Source organism: Caenorhabditis briggsae (genome assembly GCF_000004555.2).
Source record: "Caenorhabditis briggsae complete genome, chrIV, whole genome shotgun sequence".
NCBI classification, from domain to species: Eukaryota; Metazoa; Nematoda; class Chromadorea; order Rhabditida; family Rhabditidae; genus Caenorhabditis; species Caenorhabditis briggsae.
The window spans coordinates 5,085,061-5,109,477 of NC_013487.2; the positions used below are offsets into that span (position 1 = coordinate 5,085,061).

General features: G+C 38.0%; 7 protein-coding genes across 7 annotated transcripts in view; 5 read left to right on the top strand and 2 right to left on the bottom strand.

Moving 5' to 3' along the window:
• The window catches only part of CBG21678, a gene marked incomplete at both ends in the record, with an annotated part of 6,950 nt that extends 6,830 nt beyond the window's left edge, over window positions 1-120 (top strand). Inside the window, one exon of the mRNA XM_045235255.1 lies at window positions 53-120. Coding sequence (XP_045097389.1) covers window positions 53-120 — 68 coding nt within the window. The remainder of the gene's footprint in view (window positions 1-52) is intronic.
• A 1,087-nt stretch (window positions 121-1,207) lies between these two features.
• Cbr-sru-3 lies at window positions 1,208-3,611 on the top strand (the record flags this gene model as incomplete). Its single annotated transcript, XM_002632880.2, has 4 exons — window positions 1,208-1,651; window positions 2,820-2,978; window positions 3,024-3,227; window positions 3,387-3,611. The coding sequence occupies 4 exons, from the start codon at window positions 1,208-1,210 to the stop codon at window positions 3,609-3,611; spliced, it is 1,032 nt and encodes a 343-aa protein (XP_002632926.2).
• Window positions 3,612-5,924: 2,313 nt separating this feature from the next.
• On the bottom strand, window positions 5,925-6,187 carry CBG21681 (the record flags this gene model as incomplete). The annotated part of the gene is made up of 2 exons (XM_002632881.1): window positions 5,925-6,035; window positions 6,125-6,187. 2 exons carry the CDS (start codon window positions 6,185-6,187, stop codon window positions 5,925-5,927), a joined length of 174 nt encoding a protein of 57 aa, XP_002632927.1.
• Window positions 6,188-6,971: 784 nt separating this feature from the next.
• On the top strand, window positions 6,972-9,227 carry Cbr-sru-4 (the record flags this gene model as incomplete). Its single annotated transcript, XM_002632882.2, has 4 exons — window positions 6,972-7,424; window positions 8,512-8,670; window positions 8,712-8,921; window positions 9,021-9,227. 4 exons carry the CDS (start codon window positions 6,972-6,974, stop codon window positions 9,225-9,227), a joined length of 1,029 nt encoding a protein of 342 aa, XP_002632928.2.
• Window positions 9,228-10,952: 1,725 nt separating this feature from the next.
• Window positions 10,953-15,551, top strand: Cbr-ugt-21 (the record flags this gene model as incomplete). The annotated part of the gene is made up of 7 exons (XM_002632883.1): window positions 10,953-11,105; window positions 11,333-11,509; window positions 11,659-11,791; window positions 13,440-13,702; window positions 13,900-14,352; window positions 15,006-15,238; window positions 15,359-15,551. The coding sequence occupies 7 exons, from the start codon at window positions 10,953-10,955 to the stop codon at window positions 15,549-15,551; spliced, it is 1,605 nt and encodes a 534-aa protein (XP_002632929.1).
• A 77-nt stretch (window positions 15,552-15,628) lies between these two features.
• Window positions 15,629-17,430, bottom strand: CBG21684 (the record flags this gene model as incomplete). The annotated part of the gene is made up of 8 exons (XM_045235256.1): window positions 15,629-15,692; window positions 15,739-15,881; window positions 16,538-16,656; window positions 16,701-16,818; window positions 16,866-16,933; window positions 16,977-17,076; window positions 17,117-17,281; window positions 17,323-17,430. The coding sequence occupies 8 exons, from the start codon at window positions 17,428-17,430 to the stop codon at window positions 15,629-15,631; spliced, it is 885 nt and encodes a 294-aa protein (XP_045097388.1).
• A 149-nt stretch (window positions 17,431-17,579) lies between these two features.
• CBG21685 lies at window positions 17,580-19,031 on the top strand (the record flags this gene model as incomplete). Its single annotated transcript, XM_002632885.1, has 2 exons — window positions 17,580-18,192; window positions 18,745-19,031. The coding sequence occupies 2 exons, from the start codon at window positions 17,580-17,582 to the stop codon at window positions 19,029-19,031; spliced, it is 900 nt and encodes a 299-aa protein (XP_002632931.1).
• Between the last annotated feature and the right edge of the window lie 5,386 nt (window positions 19,032-24,417).

The following is a 24,417-nucleotide window of genomic DNA, read 5'->3' on the forward strand; positions in this document are numbered from 1 at the left end:
GTGAAAGTGAGAAATGACTCACACAGTTTCTTTCGTATACGTTTTTTTTCAGAATGGATTGCATCCGCCAGAAAACGGATCAAATCATTCGGGTCGAAAAGTCACTTTCACTTTGAATGAAAACGATTTCGAATTTCCAAAGTTTNGTAAGAATAGAGCTCCGGCCAGAAGTTACCGGCGACGCCCGAGAAATACAGAATATCGCCCTCAAAAAACTTTCTTATGCCCCTTTTCAGTATCGTTTTATTTACTGTTTCAATGAATGATATTCATCCCCAAACGTTCTCGATTATACATTTACTTGACACAAAAAGAAAACTCAAAATCACAGAAACACAGTGTGACAGCAATTATAAGGAATACGGATGCTCTCTTTCTCCCCTATCCTCCATCTATCCTCTATCTATTCTTGAAGTTTCGGCGATATGCAAAAGACACCTTACTGAAACTGAACAATTTTCAAATCAACGCGGTTTCGTGAAACCTTTAAACCTAGCCTGCAAAAATTATCTTTAGTAAGAATAGGTATTATTGTTGTCTGAGAAAAAAAAGCTTAGAGAGTATTTTTTGCAGTCTGAATAACGATAGGAATATCGAAGCGGCGAGCCTAAATATTACATGTTAGGTGGAGATAGGAATATCGAAGCGGCGAGCCCAAATATTACATGTTAGGTGGAGACGCAGACATTTTTTCTCTGCGTCTCAACCTTTTTTTTTCAGACAACAATAATAGTATAGTTCTAATTTCTTGTTGAATGTGTATGACGCTTTTTTCATCACCTTACAGTCAGATAAAAGGAGTTTCGTAATTCTTAACACCAAACTTTCCTAAATGCACAAAGTTTACTTTTTTGCTAAGTCTAAACTTTGCTCTGACCTTCTCACGATCCCAACTAGTCATTCCCTTCTGACGCTTTCAGAACACACAAAAACATCGACATTCTCATAGCATTTATCCCAAAAAGAGGTTCCTGGGATAGGCATGTGAGGAGTTCTAAAGGTTGTGTATCTGAAAAAATTTATTTTCGATTCTCAGAAGCGATACGCTCGAGCGGATTCTGTTTATCACGCATGCTTGACTGATAACTTCCTTCGGTCACTCGCAAGACACAACTGTATACATTTCGTCTAGACCCAGTGAATTTTGTCACGTATCCAGAAGTGTATCAGCTAGAATATCTCTTTCTATATTCTTGAGACTACCAGAATGTCCTCCAACATCACTTGGCCTGGAATCCATTTCCAGCAGTCTTACATTGATTATCAATACGACTGGAATCACTTCAGCACCTATGTAGCTGTTATCCCTTGGTTTTATACCATTCCAACTTTCATTGTTATGTGGAGAATCTTCAAAATCTTTTTGAGATTCACCAAAAAGAAGTCATTCAATCGAATTGATAGAAATGTTCTTCTGGTTATCTGTCTATCCCAATTCACTTGTTTCGCGCTGTTCTTCTTTGATTATTTCATGACACGATTCCCCTCATCTGGAGTTATAACTGCCTGGTGTGCTACTATTAAACCTAACCATTGGTTGAAAATGATACTATTCTTTACCCTATACTTCACATATTTGGCTATGGTCATACCGTTTCTGATGCCAGTTGTCAGATTGTTCATTGTGCTTTTCCCAAGCACACATAGTGAGGTGAGTGGGTAATCTTAAGTTTTAGGTTTTGTAAATTGTAAAATGCTGTTTCATGTCGTACACATTAATAAACCTCGACTACATTAAGTTAGTATGTGCAGATTTAAACCACTACAAACCATAAGCACCAACAGCAAAAATTAAAACCGTTTCAGCAACATTTTGAAAGATTGCGCAGCTAAAAGTATGGATTCCGAACACAATCAAAGTACGCTTGACCAAGAACACAATCAAAGTACGCTTGACCAATCTATCAAATATGGTGCCAGTTCGTGGAAAGTGGACATACCCGGAAAAATAGAGCCTACTTTATAGTTTAACAAGTTTCACAACTGACCGAGCATAACCTAAAAAAATGACGCGAGTGGTTCCTGTTTCAGGTTTATGTAATTTTTGGGATACGATTCAAATCGTAGTATATGACATGTATAACTTTTCGAGGTCCCTCAATAATATTCAGAGCTAATTTTTAACATTTCAGACGGAAAGAGAAATTTTGTACATCTTTATAATATCACAACTAGATCAATTCAGAACATAATCTAGAATGATATTGAAAAATTAAGCCTAATTTTAAGTTGAAGTTGATCGATATCGCTGGGCATCGTTTCCAGTGCCGAATGAGTTTATTTCTAGCTTTTAGGCTCATGAGCCTCTGATTTTCGATTGATTTTGCAAAAGCTTTAACTCTTCTTGATGTTACTAATTTTGCAACACAAAAGATGGAATGTACACAATCAAGCGGTCTAATACGAACAGAACACAATCATAGTACGCTTGACCAATCTACCAAGTTTGGTGCCAGTTTGTGGATACCCGGAAAAATAGAAACTATTTTCTAGTTGAACTAATTTTACAACTAACCAGTTACACAAGAAAAATCGGTAAATAGAAAATACAAGATTGGGTAATGTCGTATTAGTACTAATAAAATATCTCATAGCAATAGAATTGGTTAGTCAAACTGGGAAAAAATGTAACAAGGAAGTTGGGTGCCAGGAGCTTCTCTTGAACGTTAGTTAAAAGAAAAATGTCACGCTAATTCTTGATATGCTCCCAAAAAATTTGTGGAAATATTTCAGTTCGACTGAAATTTCTTCATTCATCACGACCAAGACCTTCACACCTTATTTCAAGACTCTATGAAACATTACAATTTTCATTCTAGATCAACGCAAAACTGATCAACATTGGTGTCCCAATCTTCTTGTTCTACCCACTCTGCTTCACTTTTTACTTCATCCCAGCGCTTGGAATCTGTAAACAAGCATCGTTCCCATACCCTTTTGGATCTGTCACTATTTATTATACAAATTCGGCATTTGGAGTAAGTTCCAGGGACCATAATGTTGTTCGAATCTGAAATTTTCAGCTTCGAAACGGCTACTTTCACCTCTATAACATTGTGTTTTGGATGGCGGCTTCTGTAGCCGCCAATGCTGTTTTGTTCTATAAAGTTGTGAACGCAAAGTCGAAATTGGTGAACAAAAGTCGGAATTCGTACAAAGCAGAGCTGTCCATGACCATCACAACGTTGTCAATGATAGCTTCATATGCAGTTAATGCGATTTTCTTGGTATGTTCGAAACAAAAGTCAGAAGAAGTTCTCTCATGACATTTGGAGATTCCCACAACAGGCTAGAAAATAATCTGTTGACTATTTTTTAAAATTACAACCGAACACAAAACATTCTCCAGCCTGATCACAAAATTACGAAACAGAAATTATTTCTAGGTTCTCTACATCTCATTCGCCGGAACCAATGCCTATGTCTCTTATGCTGAAATCGCTCGCCCTTTCGGTAATGATCTGCAAACTTGTGTGACCACGTGGCTGTTCTATTCGACCCATCCAGTTTTCAAGAAACAATCTGGCGACATGGAGGCAATGTTCTCGACTAGCTCATCGCAGAAAAAGACCACCAGTAACCAAGTCAATGTGAAAAGAATCACTGCTTAATTTTTTCCTGTTTCATTGAATAAATATATGTTTGCTTGTTCGAAACAATACCAAAAATCGTTCTCAAGATCTGCATCGTTTCTGTTCATTTCAGCGGGAAGCGACGAAGCCGTCATTAGGACAGTCATTCCACGCATCCTTGTTGCCAATCAAAAATCCGTAGATTTTGGTGTTGGGATTCCGGCGCTCTCTTTTTTTTAATATATGCAGGGCAGAGGATGTTTTCCCATACCAATTTGTGCACATGGTAGGTTTGATTAGCTTTGAAAAGGTGGCTCGTTTTCCGCCGGGAAGCAAAACTTCTTTATCAACAGAAGTTGCCTTCTTCAAATCAAAACCGCTCTTGGGGACAGCCTGCAAACTCAGCAAATTTTTGGCACATGTGCCGCTACTTGGGGCACCGGTGCCGCTGCAACGCGATAATCGTGCCTGGGGGGTTGGGGCATGCGTGCATTTTGCGTGCCGCTGCCGTGCTCATGTGTGCCGTTTTTTTAAATTCTTTCTTCAAAATCAGATCAATTAATCACGAGATTTTGCTTAAATTGGACAGTTTTTTCAAATACAAATACTAAAAAAAAAGAGTAACAAAAAAAAAGAAAGAAAAACGATCATTTAAATTTGTAGAGAAGATTGTGTCGAAGATGTCGAATTTCGATGAAAGTCCAAACAAGCTCCAGCTACAAATGATAATACATTATCAGGTACTAACTTCAAATTGTGAAATAAGTCTGAAAGGATTTTGCATTTTTTAAATTGTATTCCATCTGTGCACCTGATCCAGATGAATTGTCATTGAAATCAATATCTTTTTCCGTATATAGCTCTTCTGGAAGTGGTTCTATGCCATCCGCTTTTTCTTCTGATGATTCCAAGTCACTGTCTTCGTCTATTGCCACTTCAAAACGGAGAAGAGGGAAAAATCTACGAGGACTCCGTGTCATTACTGTAGATTCAGAAAAACTTTATCAATCAAAAAATAGTAAAGAAAAAAAGAAAAATCTTTAAAACATGGATGTTAATGGTTGAAATTTTAGCTTCTCCACAACGCCTTCTTCCACCTCACTGACCTGGGTGACCTATTTTCTTTTCACATTGAGGGCAGCATTTTCTTTTTTAAAAATCATTTATATAGTTCACTATATGCATCTCGGACATTCAAATCTGTGTCCAATAGGTCAGTAACAACTTAGTAAACAAGTTTTTAAAATTCCTAACTTTGTTTTTACTCTTTCCATCTTGTCCACTACCTATTCATAAACATCTTGTTTCTTTCCTTTCCCAGTTTACTCATACTTTAACGATCCCATTCCCAAGTATTCATGGATTACGAACATTTATCTTATTAATTCCCTGAATACTCTTTTTAACAATTTCTTTTATAGAACATATAGCAGATTTCTGTTCGAGAATTGTGTTCATCAGTTCGCGTCTCTTCAGCTGGCATCTAGCAGTTATCCGCCAGTCCCGCTTTGGTTCTGTTGTCTGTGCCTAAGGACGAACGGGCCGCAGACAGAACGGCCAGCTCGCATCGATGAGGAGGTGACTAGACGGTGTTCATCAGTTCGCGCCTCTTCAGCTGGCATCTAGCAGTTATCCGCCAGTCGCGCCTGGCCTGTGGAACAACATTTTGTAAATGCCATTGTGGACGGATAAGAATGAGGAGATTGAAATAGTTGAATATAGAAGTTTTGAAACAGCAATATCTCCCTTGCATGCTGCGGCTGGTGATACAGAGTCCATGAGCAGCTTTGCTCCAAATTGGAACATCCTGAAATTTATTCCAGGTTCTCTACATCTAAACCATTGCCAATGTTGAGTCAATGTTAAGAGAATCGCTGTTTAAATTTTTTCCAGTTTCATTGAATGTATTTTTTTTTACTTGTTCGAAACAATACCAGTACTAATGCTTGTTTGTAGATTTCGGTTAGTGTTTCTGATTTTTAAAAATAAGTCGAGCATTTGATTCTGAATTTTTTTCAGAAATAGCGAAAAATTCCATAGATTTCAAAAACCTTTAGAGTTTCGATAATTTTATCTGATTAGAGCTATATATTCAAGACAACAGCGTCGCAAAATATAATTTTTCTTTGCTGCTCCGAAACTCTCTGTTTCACATTTTGGTTAAATTAACGAATTGACTTGATTTTTTTGGTAAAGAGCTGTCAATATAAGCCATTCAAAAGACCCAAATATCCCTTAACAAATGTAGCTAATGGAAACCCCCAATTCTCCGTTTCCTATTTTTGTTAAATCAAAAAGTTGACTTGATTTTATTGATAATAGACGTCCAATTGAGTCACTGAAACATCCCAATTATCCCTTAACAAAAGCAGCCAATGGAATATTGCCTCCTCCTTTTGCGCAACGATAACAAATGCATGTTGGACGTCCCTTTCGTTTCTGACAGTTGCCAGTTCCGCAATTCTGGAAATAATTGTTTTAGAAAAACTTGCACGACCAAATTGAATTTTACAAACATCAAATCTAGAAGTTCTGAAACCGCAATATCTCACCTGCATACTACAACTTGTAATACAAAGTCCATGAGCAGCTTTGCTCAAAATTGGAACATCCATTCTGGCGCACGAGCTCAAGTCAATGGCTACAGTGAGAGAAGTGAACACCAACAAAGAAATCAAAAGATTATGAAAAATCATGATATTCTCATCTCTCTGAAACTTGTCAGCTGGGTTTTTATAGGGTTTCTGAAGCGGTTTTATAAATTTGTTTGTGTTCGGAAGATTTTTTTGGGGGAAAAGTTTTTATAGTTTCCAAAAAGTCAGAAGATCAGAACTCCTCTATGTGGAATTTGGTTTTCCATTTGTTAGACGTTTTTTATGTTTTTATTTCTGGAACTTGGCATTGCGATTGCAGAATCATAAGCTTTTAGTCATACATAATTTTCAGCTGCTTCTTGAAGACAAAATTAACGGCAACAAAGATGAAAAATTCTTGAGATAGGGCTCAAAATTCGGGTCCAAAATTCAATTTGAAGGAGGAGACAGTATTCATTTTTGCGAGACTCTGTACAGGGATCGATGTAACGGTTTTAAAGGTTGCGACAGCGTAGCTGATAGTGAGTCGGTAGCGACGCAGCACCTTCAATATTTTCCCTGCAAGTTCAACTCCTCGAGGGGAATATGAACATAATTTATTATATATCTTTTGAAACTAGAAAATTTTACTTTTCAATATTTTGAAAATTTGGATCACTTCCAGGAACGTTCCGCCTAATCAGATGACGAATTTTTCCAACAAACAAAGCCGGAACTTATCACCTGCCTCGAGTCTGGATCTAACACTTTTGAGTCTCATGCCAACTCATTCTTTATACTTTTCCCCAATTCCAATTCTCCTAAAATGACATACTACAATTCTTCCCCATATGCAGGAACCGTTCATTTCGATTTATCCTATATCAATTATCAATTTGATTGGAAACAATTTCCCACAATTTTCGCTACTCTTCCATGGGTTTACATGATTCCAAGTTTTATAGTCATTTGTAAAATACTTTATGTTTACCTTGATTCGAATTGGAAGAAATCGGAACCGGGGAAAAATCAACATGTGTTTCTGATCATCTCATTATCACAACTTACTTGTTTTGCATTGTTTTTCTCGGATTTTTGGATGACAAGACTTCCATCAACTGGAATATTCACTGCTTGGTGTGCAACTATTGCTCCAAATCATTGGCTAAAACTAATTTTGTTTTTTGCATTATACTTTAATTATTTGGCAATGTCGTTTCCTTTCCTTATGCCAGTCGTCAGATTTATCATTGTTGCGTTTCCAAAGTCACATGTCAAGGTGAGGATTTGTTTTCAAAACTTGTATTGCCGGGATATCTCAACCCACCATTCCTTTGAATATTCCTTTAGCTGGAACATAAATTTACTAAAACAGTATTTTTTGAAACTTTAGTAACCACGATTCAAAATGATCAAATGAACTTTCGGTTTCAGACTTTCAATGATCATGAGAATCAATCTAAATTTTGAAAGAATTGAACCGAATTGCCTGATGACCATGAGAACATAAACTTTTGTCTAACTCGGCTTTCGGCTTGTAACTTCTGGTCAGAAGTTGAGGTGTTGCGCTTTTGAACTGATACTGGCCAAGTTCTAGTAAGAACTGTATAGCATTTCCGTTTTGTTTCCTGTAGTTGAGTTAATCATTGTAACTATTAGGTTGGTGCATAAGCTTCTTTCGATTCTGACTAATCTTTCGATCACGCTTCTCTCAATAGCAGAGTGGGATGGCTCAATGAAAGTAACGTTCATGAGCATCGATAGTTGTCAGCCAACGCTCCTAAATTTTCTCGATTCCATCGGCCTAGAACGAGGAAAGCTGTGAATGAAAAAGTGGGTCAACTCCTATCTGGTGTCAATAGTCCTGATGAATCTTCAAAGTAGAGCATTCAAAATTGAAAGAAACTTATGCACCAACCTACTTTTTTTTTCGAAAGAAAACTGTTTCAATACTTTCAGATTTTTTTCTAAAATACACCAAAATTTCAGAAATTCTTCAGTTAGAAGAAACATTGAACCGAAAAAAATCGACAAGAATTTTTGATAGTTTCCCAATTCGTTTGCTTTAGGCAACTGTTAGAAAGTGATAATTAAAAAAAAACTATTCCCACACACTGATATTTTCATGTTTGTATAAATTCTAACTACTAAATAAAGCAGTTTTCAAATGACTTAACCAAAATTAGTCCATTATAACTTGTCAATATGACAACAGTTCTGTTAAAACTCGAATTCGATAACTATAACAAGGTTTCAGGATACGAAATTGAAAAAAAGTTATGTTTCAAAAAGATCATTAAAACTGCGGGGCTATGAAACCATAATATGAAGACAATCATTTTCAATCTAAAAATTCTGATTCGCAGATCAACACCAACATTGTTAGATATGGAGTTCCATTGACTATCATATTCCCGATTTGCTTCACATTTTACCTGATTCCTGCATTGGGTGTTTGCAAACAAAGAGCAGCACCATATCCATTCGGAGCTATTTGGATCTATTATATCGATTCTGCATTTGGTGTATGAATAGGTTTCTAGTTTAACCTAGCTTCTTTTTTCAGCTTCGTAATTCATTCTTCCATCTCTACAATTTGGTATTCTGGATGACAGTTTCTGTAATTGCCAATCTTCTCCTTTTCTATCAAGTCCGGCGTGCCAGGTCGAAATTGATAAGAGCTCAAACTAGTGGAGCATCCAAAAAATCACATACTTCTATAACGATAACAACATTGGCAATGATTGCGTTCTATGTGACAAATGGATCATTTTTGGTAAGCTGTTCGAAAAAAAAATGCTGTTACATGAATTTGATACATTTGTTCAGGAGAAGCTAGAAACAATTCTTCCAAACGTTTTTTTGTTTTTTTCAGCTAATGTACATATTCTACTACGGCACCACTTCATATTTCTCGTATGCTGAAATCATGCGTCCGTTCGGGAATGATCTTCAAACTTGTGTGGTCACTTGGGTCTTCTACTTAACTCATCCGGCATTTCAACAAAGAATCACTTCGTCTGATTTAATATTTTCCACGAGTTCTTCGTTTCGAAGAAGAGCTGAGAATTCAGTTTTTTAGAGATTCAAACTTTTCTTTTTCATGTAATTTTCTTCCTTTTAATTTTAAGGCAGTCATCACTATTGTACTTTTTTTAAATTTTCTATTCCCTCTTGACTCCATTTCTCATTTCTCTGACTTCATAACCCGAAGAGCACTGTCACAAACTACTAGCTACCATTTTCTGTGCTCTCTTCCCCTATCAGTTTTTTTTCGATTTTTACAAGAAGAACCTGCCAAAATTTATCAAAAAGTCCTCATCACATCACAACGATAAGGTGTGGAGTATAGAGGCTACAGACTCCACCAAAAGACTATATTGCGTACAAACAAGAGAAATGAGAGAAGGAAAAGAGAAAGAAAAACAAGAGACGACGAATGTCAAAAGAGTGGTTTATGTGTAAAGAACATTGGAAACGGAAATTACGGTTTCAAGAAGTTTACGAATTTTTTAAACCGTTTTTTAGGTACTGTCATATGCGGGGTTGACTTAAAATGCAAAAATGGATAGACATGTCAAAATAAAACTTTTCTGAAATTCCGAAAGCACTATAACATCTTAAAAAATCTCGGAAAATTCTGGTAATTCGTAACCGTCAAATAACGGATTTTTGTGTCTCTGGAGAAGTATAAAATAGTTCTGAATCAGTAAAAATTTACTTTTCCTATGAAAGATAGTCTACCTTGAAGATGTTAAACTGAATTCGAGAACCTTTCGATTTGTCTGAAAATTTCAGTCTTTACTAATCAAAATCAGATCTTTCATTTTGTGATTGACAACTTTATCAGAATAATCTAACAAAGCGAGATACGAGGGGTTATAGAACAACATACAGTTCAGTGCTGATTTTTGACATTTTTGGCATTTATTTTGTTACAAACGGCATATCTCTTTAGAATTAAATTTGAAAAAAATTCTTGCTACCAAATTGAAGCTCCAATTGTGTTTTGTGAAATCTAGAACTTTCAGAAAAATCGAACAATTACTTTTTTAGGACTCTAAAGCTCCCTAATTCCCACTGAATTTTTTGTCTATTCCATGAAGTTTGCAAAGTTAAGAAAATTAGACACTTTATTTGACATGGTATTTCATCTCACAAACGAAATGCAGAGAAATCCAGAGGGATAAACAGTTGTCAAACACTTGAATTGATCACTTTTGTAGAATGAATTCTCCTTTGACAACTATTCAAAAATTTACTGTTCCAAAATCTCCACTTTTTGTCATTCGGCAGTTTCGAATTACTGTGCTTGCTCTTCCGCTTCACAACTTTCGTAGTTTTTACATTAAAAGAGGGGAGACGAGATTTTTTTCAGAGCTGTAGTGGAGTTACGGTGGGCATTCTGACGTGACGGTGTATATTGCGCACTTTTCCTTATCCCCGAATTTTAAACCATGTTAAGTTCTTTTCAAAACCGGACATGACCCATAAAAATCATATGATGCAAACAATTTGGTCTAATTTTCACATATTCTTCAACCTACAACGACTACCGTTTCTCTGTCTAATTCTCTCTTTCCTATTCCATTCGAGAAAAAAACCCCCTACAAAACACGCAACTGCCAGTTTCAATTTGTGTACCTCACCCTCATCTTCTGGTCAAAGCTCCGCCCTTTTTCGAAACTGATACTTATCTGTTCTTTGCATCACTCTCTTTGTATTCCTTTTCAGTGGACAGGCAGTCCATATAAAAAGTCATCATTCAACAATCATTCTCCACATTGGTCAAAGTTTCTGATCAAACATGAAGTTTTTGAGTATTCTTGTACTATTGGCTGCTGCCACGTCATGCGTGGATTCTTACAAGATTCTGATGTACAGTAATCTATTTGGACATAGCCATGTGAAGATGTTAGCGGCGGCGGCTGATGTTTTAACAGATGCAGGTCATAATGTGGTGAGTCCTGGAAAATAATCTTGTACTGTTTCAGATGAAAGGTTTCTGAAACAGAAAAGTATTGACATGTGATTTGCTTTCGCAGTAGTGATCGACCAGTCTGACATGCTAATTTTTAGAGAAAATTGTCAGAGCAATAAAAAAATTGTCAAGCGTTCTGGATGAAAGGTTTCTGAAACAGAAAAGTAGTTTATTTGTGAGGCGAGCTGAAAATAACCGATTTTCAGACTGTCCTAATGCCAGTTATGGATCCAATGCTTCGCAATAAAACGTCTCTCAAATCGACGAAGAACACAATTTTCGTGGAAGCCGGTGAGAATGTCGAGGAGCTGATGGAGGAGATGAGAGAGTTTTTGACCAATTTGTGGACCGCTGACAATGCTAATCCTTTGGTCATGTTGGCGGTAAGAGAAAATTGTCTATCTTACTATTAGGGAAAGTTTTGTTCACGATCTTATGCTACTACCATACCATTACAAAAGAAAATTTTCCTCACTCAAAACTAGTTTTTGAAACTGCAAAACTTCATTTTAAATTTTCGTTTTTTTTTCAGAAAGCCGGAGACATGGCGAGAGTATTCAGTGAGCAATGCAAGCGAGTGATGTCTGAACCTGGCCTAATTGAGAAACTGAAGGCCGAGAATTACGATTTGGCAATTACGGAACCGTTTGATACATGTGCTTATGGTAAGATTTTGTTAGGCTAAAAGTATTCAAAAAATACTGTTTCATTTAGTCTAAAGTTACCGTGTTTCCTCTAATAGAAGCCCATGGGCTTCTATTTTTCAATCTTCTTCTCAAGGTGGGCTTCAATTAGAGGGTGGGCTTCTATTTTTAGATCAATTTTAGAAAAAAATGTTGTTCAAAAAATCAGAAATGACAATTCGGAAGTTGAGAATTCTGAATTTCGGTGTTTTTTTTTGAATTCAAAGCTTTCATTCTGCAATTCTAAACTCCGAAATTTCGAATTTATGAAGTTCTGAGATTCCAGAATCTCAAAATTCAAAATTCAGGAATTCTGTAGATCAGAAATTGAGAAATTTTCGAGTTTTTAAATCACAGTTCCGAAAATTCTAGAATTTTTAATTGCCGTATTTTCTTCAATAGAAGCCCATGGACTTCTATTAGAGGGTGGGCTCCAGATAGAGGTGGGCTTCTATTAGAGGAAATACGGTAGTTTCAAAGTAGGAATTGATGAAATGTTGATAACAGCTATGAGAAACACTAAATTTTTTAGAATTCCCGAGAAAATTGTTCATCTTGCTTTTTCAATTATGCTTCTAAGTTCAAACACAACGAAGAATCGTAACGTTTTTGAAAATCAACTATAAGGGTCACAGCAAACCCTGTAGTAAAAGGGCTCTCACACCGTCAAGTTTGAGCTAACTTTGTGTGGCTTTTATGTATGATATCAGTTAAACAATTTTACTGATTTTATGATACACATTTCATCATTTGACTACTTTATGATATCTATGACAGGAACCGAGATATATGCTGGAATTTATAATTTAGACGATCCCAGGTATTCACGTGATAACAGTTAACAACTATCTTGTAACGGATTAGAACCTAAATGAAACAGTAATTGGCGTATACAACACCGGTAAATAAGGTATACGAAAACGTATTTTTCAGTTTATTTTCAGAAGTCTGGAGCTCGACTGTGAAGTTTCCGATCACCTTGGAATTTTTGAGGATGTAAAACAAACCTAGATTAAAAACTTTGCATTCATCGAAATTTCTGAGAATTCCTAGTTTTTCAGCTACTTACAAATTTCTGAAACACATCCCTATTTCGGGCCGTTTTGTACTATAAGCGTGAAAAAACAGATGTCTGTCATATATTGGCAAATAGCTGTAAAAGTAGGAATATAAAAAACTCTGTGAACGCAAAGTATTCAATCTAGGTCTGTTTTACCCCCTCCAAAACTTTCTTAATGATCGGCAACTTGACAGCCGATATCCAGATTCCTGAAAATAGTGAGAATGGCTAAAAATAAAATGAAACATGGATTGTTGTATATCTCATTGACCGGCACTGTGTACAAATATTTCTGTTTCATTCAGGTTAAAATCAGTTACAAAAACCGAGGTTAATCGTTGTTAGGTGCCTCGAATAATCTGTTCTAAAATTACAGAATGCATTTTGACGTGACGGTGTAAAGCGATTAGTGTTCATACAGCTCGTTGCTATCTTGCCGCTTTTATATATCCCGCTATAACTCGCTTTATAATTCCACTCACTTATTCACTTGGAAAATTTACCGATTCACCAACAAAATTTGTCGAGATTCCTCCCGACGACTCCGCTATCAATACTGAATTTTTTCAGCTCTATTCGAAGCGATGAATGTCCGAGCCCATGTGGCAATCCTCTCTGCAAGTCGATTCGATCATGTCACCGAAGTGATCGGGCAACCAATTGCTGCTAGTTATGTGCCAGGAACCCAGTCGACTATGGGAGATCGGATGACGATGGGAGAGAGACTTGGAAACTACATCCAATATTTCTTCGGAAGTTATTTCTTCACAAATCTCGGAGATGCTGATTTCGAAGCTGCCAAGACTATTGTTCCAATTAAGAGATCGTGGAGGGTAGGTTTCCGAGTTTTGCGTTTTTTTCGGTTTCAATAAAGGGAAAAGTTTCCTTTCTGATGTTTCGAAATAATGCTTGTTGGAATATCATATCGCAAATATAAAAACATTTCTGTTTCATGCCCACCACAAATGGTCCATATATCTCTGAAAAAATAATTCTTCACAGATAAAACATCTCCATTGAACGTTTTCAGGAAGTTCTACCAGAAGCCTCATTCATCCTCACCAACCAAATTCCACTTCTCGAGTTCCCAGCTCCAACTTTTGACAAAATAGTTCCAATCGGCGGATTATCTGTGAAAACTGAAAAGAAACATTTGAAACTCGACGAGAAATGGTCAAAAATTCTCGGAATTCGCAAGCACAACGTCTTCATCTCTTTCGGCTCCAACGCAAAATCCATGGACATGCCAGATGAATTCAAGAAATCTCTTCTCGAAGTTTTCAAAGCAATGCCGGATACCACTTTTATTTGGAAGTACGAAAATGAGAAGGATAAAATCGTGGATCATTTGGATAATGTTTATTTGGGAGAGTGGCTTCCACAAAACGAGTTGTTGGCTGATCCAAGACTTTCGGTATTCATCACTCATGGAGGATTGGGATCCGTCACTGAGTTGGCAATGATGGGGAAGCCGGCAGTAATGGTAGGTTAACGAGAGTATCAGGACAAAACAATAGCTGTATTTTTTCTGAATTGCATGAAACTGTACTTAATTGAAACCACTCTGGCTAGTTCAATTAAAATTCCACTTGCAAAGTATCGTGAAGTGGAAGGGTCTTCTAATTTTGTATTGATTTCGTTTCCATCGTATTGATCTCGTTTCCTGTATAAGATATCGAAAAGATGTCAACTGACAAAATCTTTTTGACATTATGATAAACGTTTTGTCAGTTAGGCACTTTTTGAGACATCTAACAGGAAGCGAGAAAAAACAGCTCAAAGTTGGGGAACTACTGTATTTCCTCTAATAGAAGCTCACCCAACCCGTCAACTTTGAGCTAAATTATCTCGATTTCTGGGAAATATATTAAAACAACTGATAAAATATTGGTGATGTCATGATAAATAATTTATCAGTTGAGCCCTTCTTGAAATAGTAAAAATATTTACTCAATTTTGATATATTTCACAGAAATCGAGATAATTGAACTCAAAGTTGGATGGGATTTCATTAGAGGAAATGTACAATACTTTCAAAATGGCTTAACGGCATTTTGTCATTGCAATTAAGGTACACTTAAATCCTAATTACTAGAAGCGTCCTCAAATATATTTTCCTTAAACTCCGATTTCCAGATCCCTCTATTCGCCGACCAGGGACGTAACGGACAGATGCTCAAGCGTCACGGAGGAGCTACAGTACTCCACAAAAACGATTTGGCTAACCCAAAACTTGTTCGAGCGACGTTGGAAGAAGTCATCAAGAATCCAAAATACAGACAGAATGCCGAACGACTAGCTGAAATGCTCACCAATCAACCGACGAGTCCAAAAGAGACATTGGTAAAATATGTGGAGTTTGCGGCAAGGTAAGTAAAAGAGTTTCCTTTTCTATCAACATTTCTAATAACATTTCTATCAGGAATCAAAAATGAGCCCTTCTTGAAATAGTAAAAATATTTTTTTAATTTTCAAAAAAATTCTTCCAGATTCGGAAAACTGCCATCTCTCGACAATTATGGACGACATCAATCTTACATTGAGTACTTTTTCCTTGACATCATTGCCATTGCAACCGTCATCTCTCTGACTTCCCTTTACATTTCCTATCGCATCTTCCGAGTTGTTCTTCGTAAGATTTTCTGCTCAAAATGCTCTGAAAAGAAAAGCAAAAAGGAGTAGACTGTATTTATTCAATTGTTTTTAAGTTGATGATCTCATAATAAACTTTTTATTTAATTCATACAATTCATTTACTGTTACACCCACGCCGGTCGCGAACAAATCACTATAGACGCTGGTAGAGGAGTGTCGGCATCACAGCTAAAAATGTTTAACTCGTTTAATCTAGCAATCTGTGAATTATTACCTTCTAACATCAGTCGTAATTGGATTGGTACCATTTGCAACCATCACAATACAATTGTCACTTGTACTCGCTTGAGCAGAGGAATTTGTCAACCAATTGTAATAGGTAAAGTTTTGGACTGTGGTGTCGGTGAATTCAAAGCCCTGGGAAATTTAAATTAAAGCAAAACCAATTTAACAGTTCAAAATCAGAACAGTTTCAAAAATGGATAAGACGGAAGGGGGAAAATTTTTAGGTTCAAAATTCAAATGATTTACTGGGAGTTTTATCTTAATAACTTTTAATCAGTATAGGTTTGAAAAATTTTCAAGAGGAAACTGGGAAATTTTTTTGGTTCCAAACACTGAACTCATGTGAACACTTTTCGTTGATTTTTTTTTTGCACAAGTCCATCCAAACGAGATGTTCCATCTGATACTCAACCGAACGTCTGAACTTCCAAAAGCTCTAAAACAGTCAATTTGATTCGAATGAATTTTTGTAAAAAGTTTGACGGCGATGATGCCAAATACGGCGCAGGCAAGATTTCGAGCAGAAATAGAAAATATGAGAGAAAATAGACTTTTGCATTTTGTGGAAAGCTTTTATGACCTTTTCGATAGAATTAGGCAACTCGGAGTACTGAATGTCATAAGGCAAACTACATAGGTACACTACACATAACCTATGATTGTTCCGATATTTTTAATTCTAAGCCCAAAAAAATAATTCTAGAAATTATCGGAAATTTTCAGACTCTCATCACCTCATCAGCTTGAACTAAAACTGAAACTAAATGCTCGACCATCACAACACTTACTTTTACACTTTGACACGTGGCACTTTTCGGACTTCCTTGACACGAATTCGTACGTATTCCAACTATCCTTGCATAAACATTAGGACTGGAAACGTTATAGCGAAGTGCTTGTACGATATCTATAACTTCTAAATTTCAAATTTTGAGTTACAATTATTTTTACTTGTCACAAAAGTCAAATCTTCTTGAGTTGTGATTCCGGCGAGGGAGGAAAAATCTTCTGTACAGATTGCTACAGCTCGATCATGGTCAAACACACCTCCATCTGATGGTAACCATTGCTAAACAGAATTATCGATCAATTTCAAATTTTTACCTTCTAACTCACTCTGAAACACTTGATGCTTCCATCAGCTCGTAAGTTTGAATTGAAACCATCCGGGCAGCTTTTAGCGTCTGCAAGAAAACATATAAGGAAAATCGCAAACTTATTTGTTACATGTGTAGCCGAAGTGCCATATTCCCCCTTCTAAATAAGTCTCATAAGAAATCCGAGTGACTGTTTTATCCTCTGTTGAATCGGTTATGCTCAAGGAGCCCTAAAATACGTTAAGTAAAAATACTCCAAAAATTAAATACCGTAGCATTTTTATTGTTGAAAGTAGGTGGATTAGTTCCATTTGGGCACTGGCTACTTGGATTGTCCACTTTGAATGCTACCACAGATCCACTTTGAAGTTGGGTCACTGGTCCAGTGGCAGTGTAATTAAAAGTGAGGCAATCGGAGCCAGACTGCCATGCCAACTGAATAAAATTTTTATTAGAGATTCAAAATCCATGGTTACCAGACACGGTACAGATTGATAGCATAATTGCAGACAAGTGTTCCAATCGGTATTTAAAAAAGTGTTAGCATTTTGGTTTACTGTAGGTGTTCCAAAGACAACCATCATGGTAAGATCAGCTGTCTGGAATAGGAGTAATTGGTACAGTTTTGAAATTTCTATTTTCAAAACATTTTTTGGGCTTTTGTCTATATAGTTAATGAAACAGGTTTAATTACCCAAGTTTGAGTTTGAGGTACCGCCGACAACGACGAACGATGACACCAGTCAACGACGACTTTTCGCGTGCTCCCTCTTCTGAGCCCTTGGAAGGACCGCCCCCGCCCACTACTCGTCCACCGCCGACCCCAGACCCCGAATCATCGTCGCCAACGAAGTCGCCACCGCGCAAGCTGCCCTTTCTGAATACTCAAAACCTGAGAAAACGCGGACGGCCCAAGGCAATCTCTGCTTCCGAAACCCATGTCAATGCCCTTCTAATTAGAGTAGCCGCTCTCGAAGCCAGAATTGAACGTCAGGATGAAAAAATCGCCTCCCTCGAAGCTGCGATCAAGGCCGCTGAAACAATATCCGGGAACAATTACGATCCACCGCTGGGTGTCGGCCCGCCGAAGCCCAAAACCAAGCAGGTTTCCTGTGCACTGTATGCCGATGTCTTACGTGGTTCACCTCTAGCGAGCAAAGTGTCATCCCAGCTGGAACTTGCCGATGACCAACAAGGAATTGATAAATTATTCATTGAAAACATTATTGAGCACTTCCCTGCCGATCTTCCCAAACCAAAACCGACTGATAATTTTAGAGTAAAATGCCGCAACACTGAAACCTATGCCCGCCCTTTGAAAGTCCGATTTTCGTCCCAAACTGATCGTGATTCTTTTATTCATAATTTCTCGAAATCCATGCGTTCTATTCCCAACTTTTCTCCCACTCCCCGACCTATCCGATGTCGCCGCGACATGACAACCGAAGAACTTGCGGTTTTACATGAGCTTCGGAAAAAAGCCTTTGAGGCTAACGCCCTAGCTGGTGTTATCAAATATTTTGTTAGAGACCTTACTATTGTTGAGAGCTCAAACCCCAGACCCCTTCCCAAAGCCCATGCTCAGGGAGCCGCTCCCTCCTCTTCTGCATAGGAAATTCGCCACCGGACCCGCTCGGACATCTACCATCATGATACCACATGCATGTCTCAACGTCTGTTTAAAAGTATAAATGTTCATTCAAATGTTATTGTCTGTCCAACCGTGGCACCTCGTCCCGTCTCCGATATCTCCCCGTGTCCCATCGCCGCCCCAGTTTTGTCCCCCTTTCCCTTGAAACCCCTCCCTAAAACGAACCCTTTACCTGCTTCCGAAGACAAATCAGCTGTGATAAATCTCCCCTGCAAACTCTCCAATGTCAGATCTATAGCATCTGCAGAACGCCTCCAAGTACTTCACTCTGACATGCTAGACAACCAGATCGACCTTCATTTTGTTACTGAATCCTTTCTCTCCCCATCCGTCCCTGACTCTCTCTCCTCATCCTCGACCCTTCATTGTCTTCGCTTCGACAGACGGTCCCCTAGCCCTAAAGGCAAGGGAGGTGGCGTCGCGGTTTTCGCCCGCAAAGACATACAGCTGGTAGAGGCTGACAGTCTCAGCTCCCAGTTTTACCCCCTACACCACTGCGAAACTATCACTGTCGATCTGCTTCAGATAAGTTGACGATTCGTCTTAGTATACCGTCCTCCGTCCACCTCACCAGCCCAATCCGATGTACTTTTTCACAATCTATCTTTACTGCTCAACAACAGTTATCGCTTCAATTTCCTTCTCGATGATTTCAATTACCCGCAGATAAACTGGTCTTCTGATAACCTTCTGCCTAATGATATGCCTGCTGGCCTGGAAAGCCTGATGTCACTATCCGATCTGATTCAGATAGTAGACTTCCCAACCAGAACCAGTCATTGCGGTGCTGAAAACTTCTTAGACCTAGTATTTTTAACAAGCCGCAACACATCTCGAAAACCGTGAATCTTCCACCCTTCCTGCTCTCTGACCATTCCTCTGTCCTCTTCGAAACAATCCTACCTAGTATTTCTCCTCCTTCACCCATCCTCAACACTACTTCGTCAAAACGTCTAGACTATATAAAATGTGACGTCAAGCGTCTTTTGGATCATCTCTGCTCTTACAACTGGCCCAGGCAGCTATCTTTCTTCTCCACGGTTGATTCGAAACTTGCTCATTTCTCCGCCATTTTCAACGAGCTCGTAGTCCTCTACACTCCAACCGTCCGTGCTCGTCGTCCAACCATCTCGCGTAGAGGGTTCATCCACAGTCGCAACCCGTCCCTCCCTAGACCCCAGCTCAAACTGCTTGTTCGGCGACAGCTCAATCGAGTTAAGAGGGCGCGTGCAAGGGAGGAGCTTTCTATTATAAACAACAAGAACCCCAATGAACTCTTCCATTTCGTTAAATCTAGACTCCGTCCCCCGCACTGTCCCATTTCTCTCCTGGTCAATGGCACCTTATCCTCAGACGCTTCTGAACTAGCCAACGAATTTTCATCCGTCTTCCAAGAGGCCTTCTCGCCCCCAAGCCCTCCTTTCTCCGCCCTCCCTGCTATCGCTCCCTTTGCCGTCCGTCCTGATTTCTCTCCTCTAAATATTGCAAAGCACATCGGTTCCCTACCCTCGAAAGTCGGCTTCTCCCCGGATTTTATCAACTTCCTTGTAATCAAAAAGTGCAGTGATGCGATAACCATCCTTCTTTCGCTCATCTTCCAAGAATCTTTCTCTCCCGCCAAATTTCCTGAGATCTGGAAGCACTCGGTTGTTAGTCCAATATTCAAGAAGGGATCCAAATATGACGCTAATAACTACAGACCCATAACGCTCACTCATGCACTTTCCAGACTCTTCGAAAGATTAGTCCTTGAAGAGCTAAAACGTGTTATCGGTCCGAGTATTTCTCCGAATCAGTACGGATTCGTCAGTAAGCGATCCTGTGTTCTAGCCGCCCTTGAGTCCACTTCCAGAATACAGAAAACCTTAGCAAATAAGCAACAATTCGTAGATGTTATTTACTTTGATTTTCGCAAGGCATTCGACACTGTCCCACACAATCTCTTGCTGCTGAAAATGAGGCGAATAGGTATTGATGAACGATGCTGCGATTGGTTCGAGTCCTTTCTCAGCAACCGCTCATCCAACGTCAAGGTTAATGGCCTAATGTCAACCAGCGAGATTGTTATCAAATCCGGAGTCCCCCAAGGAAGTGTCACTGGCCCCTTTTTGTTTCTGATGTACATTAACGACTTACTCGGCCTCTTTCCACCCAATGTTCATGTCACGGCGTTCGCCGACGACCTAAAAATAACCGGCTCCGACCCATTGGATATGCAGAGAAGTATCGAAATCGTCGAGCACTGGTGTGACATCTGGAGACTCAAACTAGCCGAAAATAAGACGGTCGTTATGCATTATGGTAAACGCAATCCTAAGACAGTATACTTTATTAAGGGATCCCCCATTACTCCGCATCGCTCATTCAAGGACCTAGGTATACTAGTTGATGATCAACTTCAATTCGACAAACACATCAATCTTATTGCCTACTCTGCTAAACTCAAGTCCCGCCAAATACTGAAAACGTTCCAATCGAAAAACCCCTGTCTATATTTCCGTCTCTTCGACACCTACATTAGACCGGTCCTCGAATACGGTTGTGAACTTTTCGATCCATCCAATGCCACACTTGCCAATAAACTAGAATCTCCTCTTCGTTTTTTCACCAGAAAAGTCTTTCAGAGATGTAATATGCCCTTCAATTCATACACCGATCGCCTATCCCAGTTCTCTATGCTAACCACCCTTCATCGCCGCACCCTTCTAGTTCTTCGTACCTATCACAAAATTGTTATAAACTCATACCATTTTCCCTCTATGTCGTCCTACATTCTTCCCAGCCATTCTAACAGAGCCCCGTATTTGTTCAAAATCAACGGTCAATACTTTGACTGCTCCTTCACAGAAACTTGTCTATGTGGAACCGTGTATGTAAGGTGATAAATTCTAAGCTCAGTCCGTTGGCGTTTGCTAAGCGAGTAGGAGCGATTCCTTATGATATTCGTGTCATTTTACTTCTTTTATTTGTACAGTTCCCATTTCTTGCCAAATTATCTATCGATTTCCCCCCATGCATTGCAAATAAATATATTATTATAGTGTTTTTTTTAACTCACCACCAATCCAAAACCAACCAAAAAATAAAATTTCGACAGTTCCATCTCCACAAATGCACCGGGGCAAAAAGACTGAATGAGAACCAGAAAAAAGAGAAAAAAGGCACCCGATGTATGCACTCACGAGGTGGAAGTCGTAAAATTGGGATGAAGAAAAAAAGAAAAAGGAGAAAAGAGAATATGAAAATAAAACGGTGGCATGGCAATGAACATCAAAAACAAACCGAAAAAAGGGGAAGCATAAAACCAAGAATTTTTTGCAGAAAGTTTGAAATAGACTTTGTCCGGGTTTTAGATATTTTGGGTCTCTCCCAAAATGAACCTCTTGAAGATTCAGGGGCCCATTTGAAATAAACAGATCCTTTGAAAATAACGAAACCCTTCGATAAAAATTAAAGTCTTTTGTGCACAACAACAGAAGCATAAGATTACTCTCGATTTTTTCGAAAACTTGTTACCAAACCAATTTGAAACCGATTTATTTTTGTGCCTCTACATAGGATTGAAAAGACACAAAAGCTTTGTTTTTCTTGACATTTTTTAGTGAAATTCAATAAAAACAAAAAAAGGAAAAAAACCTAAATCGCATTCGATTTCCTTCTAGCCTGTGACCTATTTTTTTTTCTTCAAAAATGAAAATTTGAGTGTTATTCAAACGTGATGAAGAATTTCAAAAAATTATAAAAGAAATCCGAAAGTTTTCAAATTTTTTTCTCGAAAAAAATTTGAATTGCGTATCAAAAAACTGCGTGAATTGGTTGAGAAACCCACGACCCTAGATGGCCCATTGACATCAGGGAGAGCACTATAAAGGAAGAGGGAAGTGGAGAAAGAATCAGTTCTTCGTTTCTCTGGGCTCCGGAGCGGGGACCCCGGAAAAGGGATCCGGAGTGCCTGGGTCCTGGGTCCTGGGTCTTGGTCTGGAATTTCTATGTCGACTAGAATTTTTGGGTCGTTACCTAAATATTTAGGGTCGTGCCCTGAAATTTTCTTCGTCATGACCTACATTGTTCTGGGTCGTGTCCTAGATTTTTTTGGGTCATGATCTAGATTTTTTCTAGGTCATGACTTAGATGTTTTGGATCGTGACCTAATTTTTTCTAGGTCATGAGCTACATTTTCTAGGTCATGGCCTAATTTTTTCGAGGTCATTGTCTAATTTTTTCTAGGCCATGACCTAGATGTTTTGGGTCGTGACCTGTATTTTTTAGGTCCTGACCTAATTTTCTGGTTCGTGACCTCGATGATATATTAAAATAAACACGCGGAATATGCTGAAAAAAAATTATTACTACACCAGCAAGCTGGTGCGCTTTCGGCACAGTTCAAATTAGTTTTTTTACTGATTCATAGCTTCGCAATTCATTTTTTCTTGAAGGGTCACGTAAATCTATATACATTTTTCAATTTTTTCAAAAGTTGACAGACTGACATCGGGGCGGACAGACGCGTATAGCGTTTTATAAACAAGAAAGATACTTTGAAAATCCCAACATCTTTATTATTTTTCATCTTTACATAAAACACAATTAGAAAACACATAAAATAAGATATCTCATACATTCATCTGCTTCGAGTAACTTCTTATTTTCAGTGATTATTTTCTGGGAACATCTCGACAGTCTTGTTGAGTGAAAATCGTAATCGTGTACACCAACTTCTCGAGTCCCATCTTCTCCGAACGCATTCCCATCATCCGATATCGTACGGCTGGAAATGTTTAATTGGTTTAAAAATTAATTGAGTTTTTGAATGATTTCGAAACAGAATAAATACTACCCACCAAGGTTGAAGTAAATCTTCTTAAACAGAAATCGTGAAACGGAAAAATATTACTACAAACCTTTTTTAGAAGGTTACCCTCGTGAACAAAATACTTGGGAACATAAATTTTGATTGCATCGGCACATTGGAAAGATCCCAAATCATTGTTGATGTCACAATAGTTTCCGAAATAAATGTATGGATTCGGAGTGAAATGGATTTCGCGCTAAATACAACGAAATTTCTCCATCCATTTTTCGAGAAAAAAATTTGAACGCTTTCGGATTTCTTTTATAATTTTTTGAAATTCTTCATCACGTTTGAATAACAAGAGCAAGGTCGAAAAACTATAAATCCGTTTTCAAAGTCTGCTCAAGGGACCTATGAAGTGCTAAAATTTCAGCTTAGTACCAAAAAATCCCATTTTCAGTGTAAAATCGGCAATTTTCAAATGTGATTCTCTCCACTCCTAGCAGGTTTTAGGAGTTGAAACGTTTTGTATTATACTTAAAATTATGTGTGATTTCATATTTCAGACATTTTCTACATTTTCCAAAAAACATTTTTTTTGGGCCCAGCGAAAATCTAGGCAAATTTTGAAACTTTCCAAAACTTTTCTGAAAATACATTTTTGTCAGAAAATGTCTGAAATACAAAATTTCACATAATTTTAAGTATAATACAAAACGTTTTAACACCTAAAACTTCCTTGGAGTGGAGAAAATATAATTTGAAAATTCCCAATTTTACACTGAAAATGGGATTCTTCGTGCTGATGCTGAAATTTCATAACTTAAAAGGTCTCGTAAGCAGACTTTGAAAACCGATTTATAGGTTTTCGACAATGCTCTTTCGATCCATGCAAGTGGTTTCTGCTGACTCCTACATGCACTTAAAAGGTTCCCTTGTCAGTTGTAACTTTATTATTTCTCGTGCATATTGTACCTTTTTTTAACGCAAGCCACAAATGTAACCACTCAAAAATGTAGTTCACGTGTCCCAGTTGAAACATAAGTTGCTTCCTATTGACATTTTTCGTGGTGTTTTTTCCAGCTCATCCAAACTCTAAAACCAAAAACGCGAAAATCGGTACGAAAT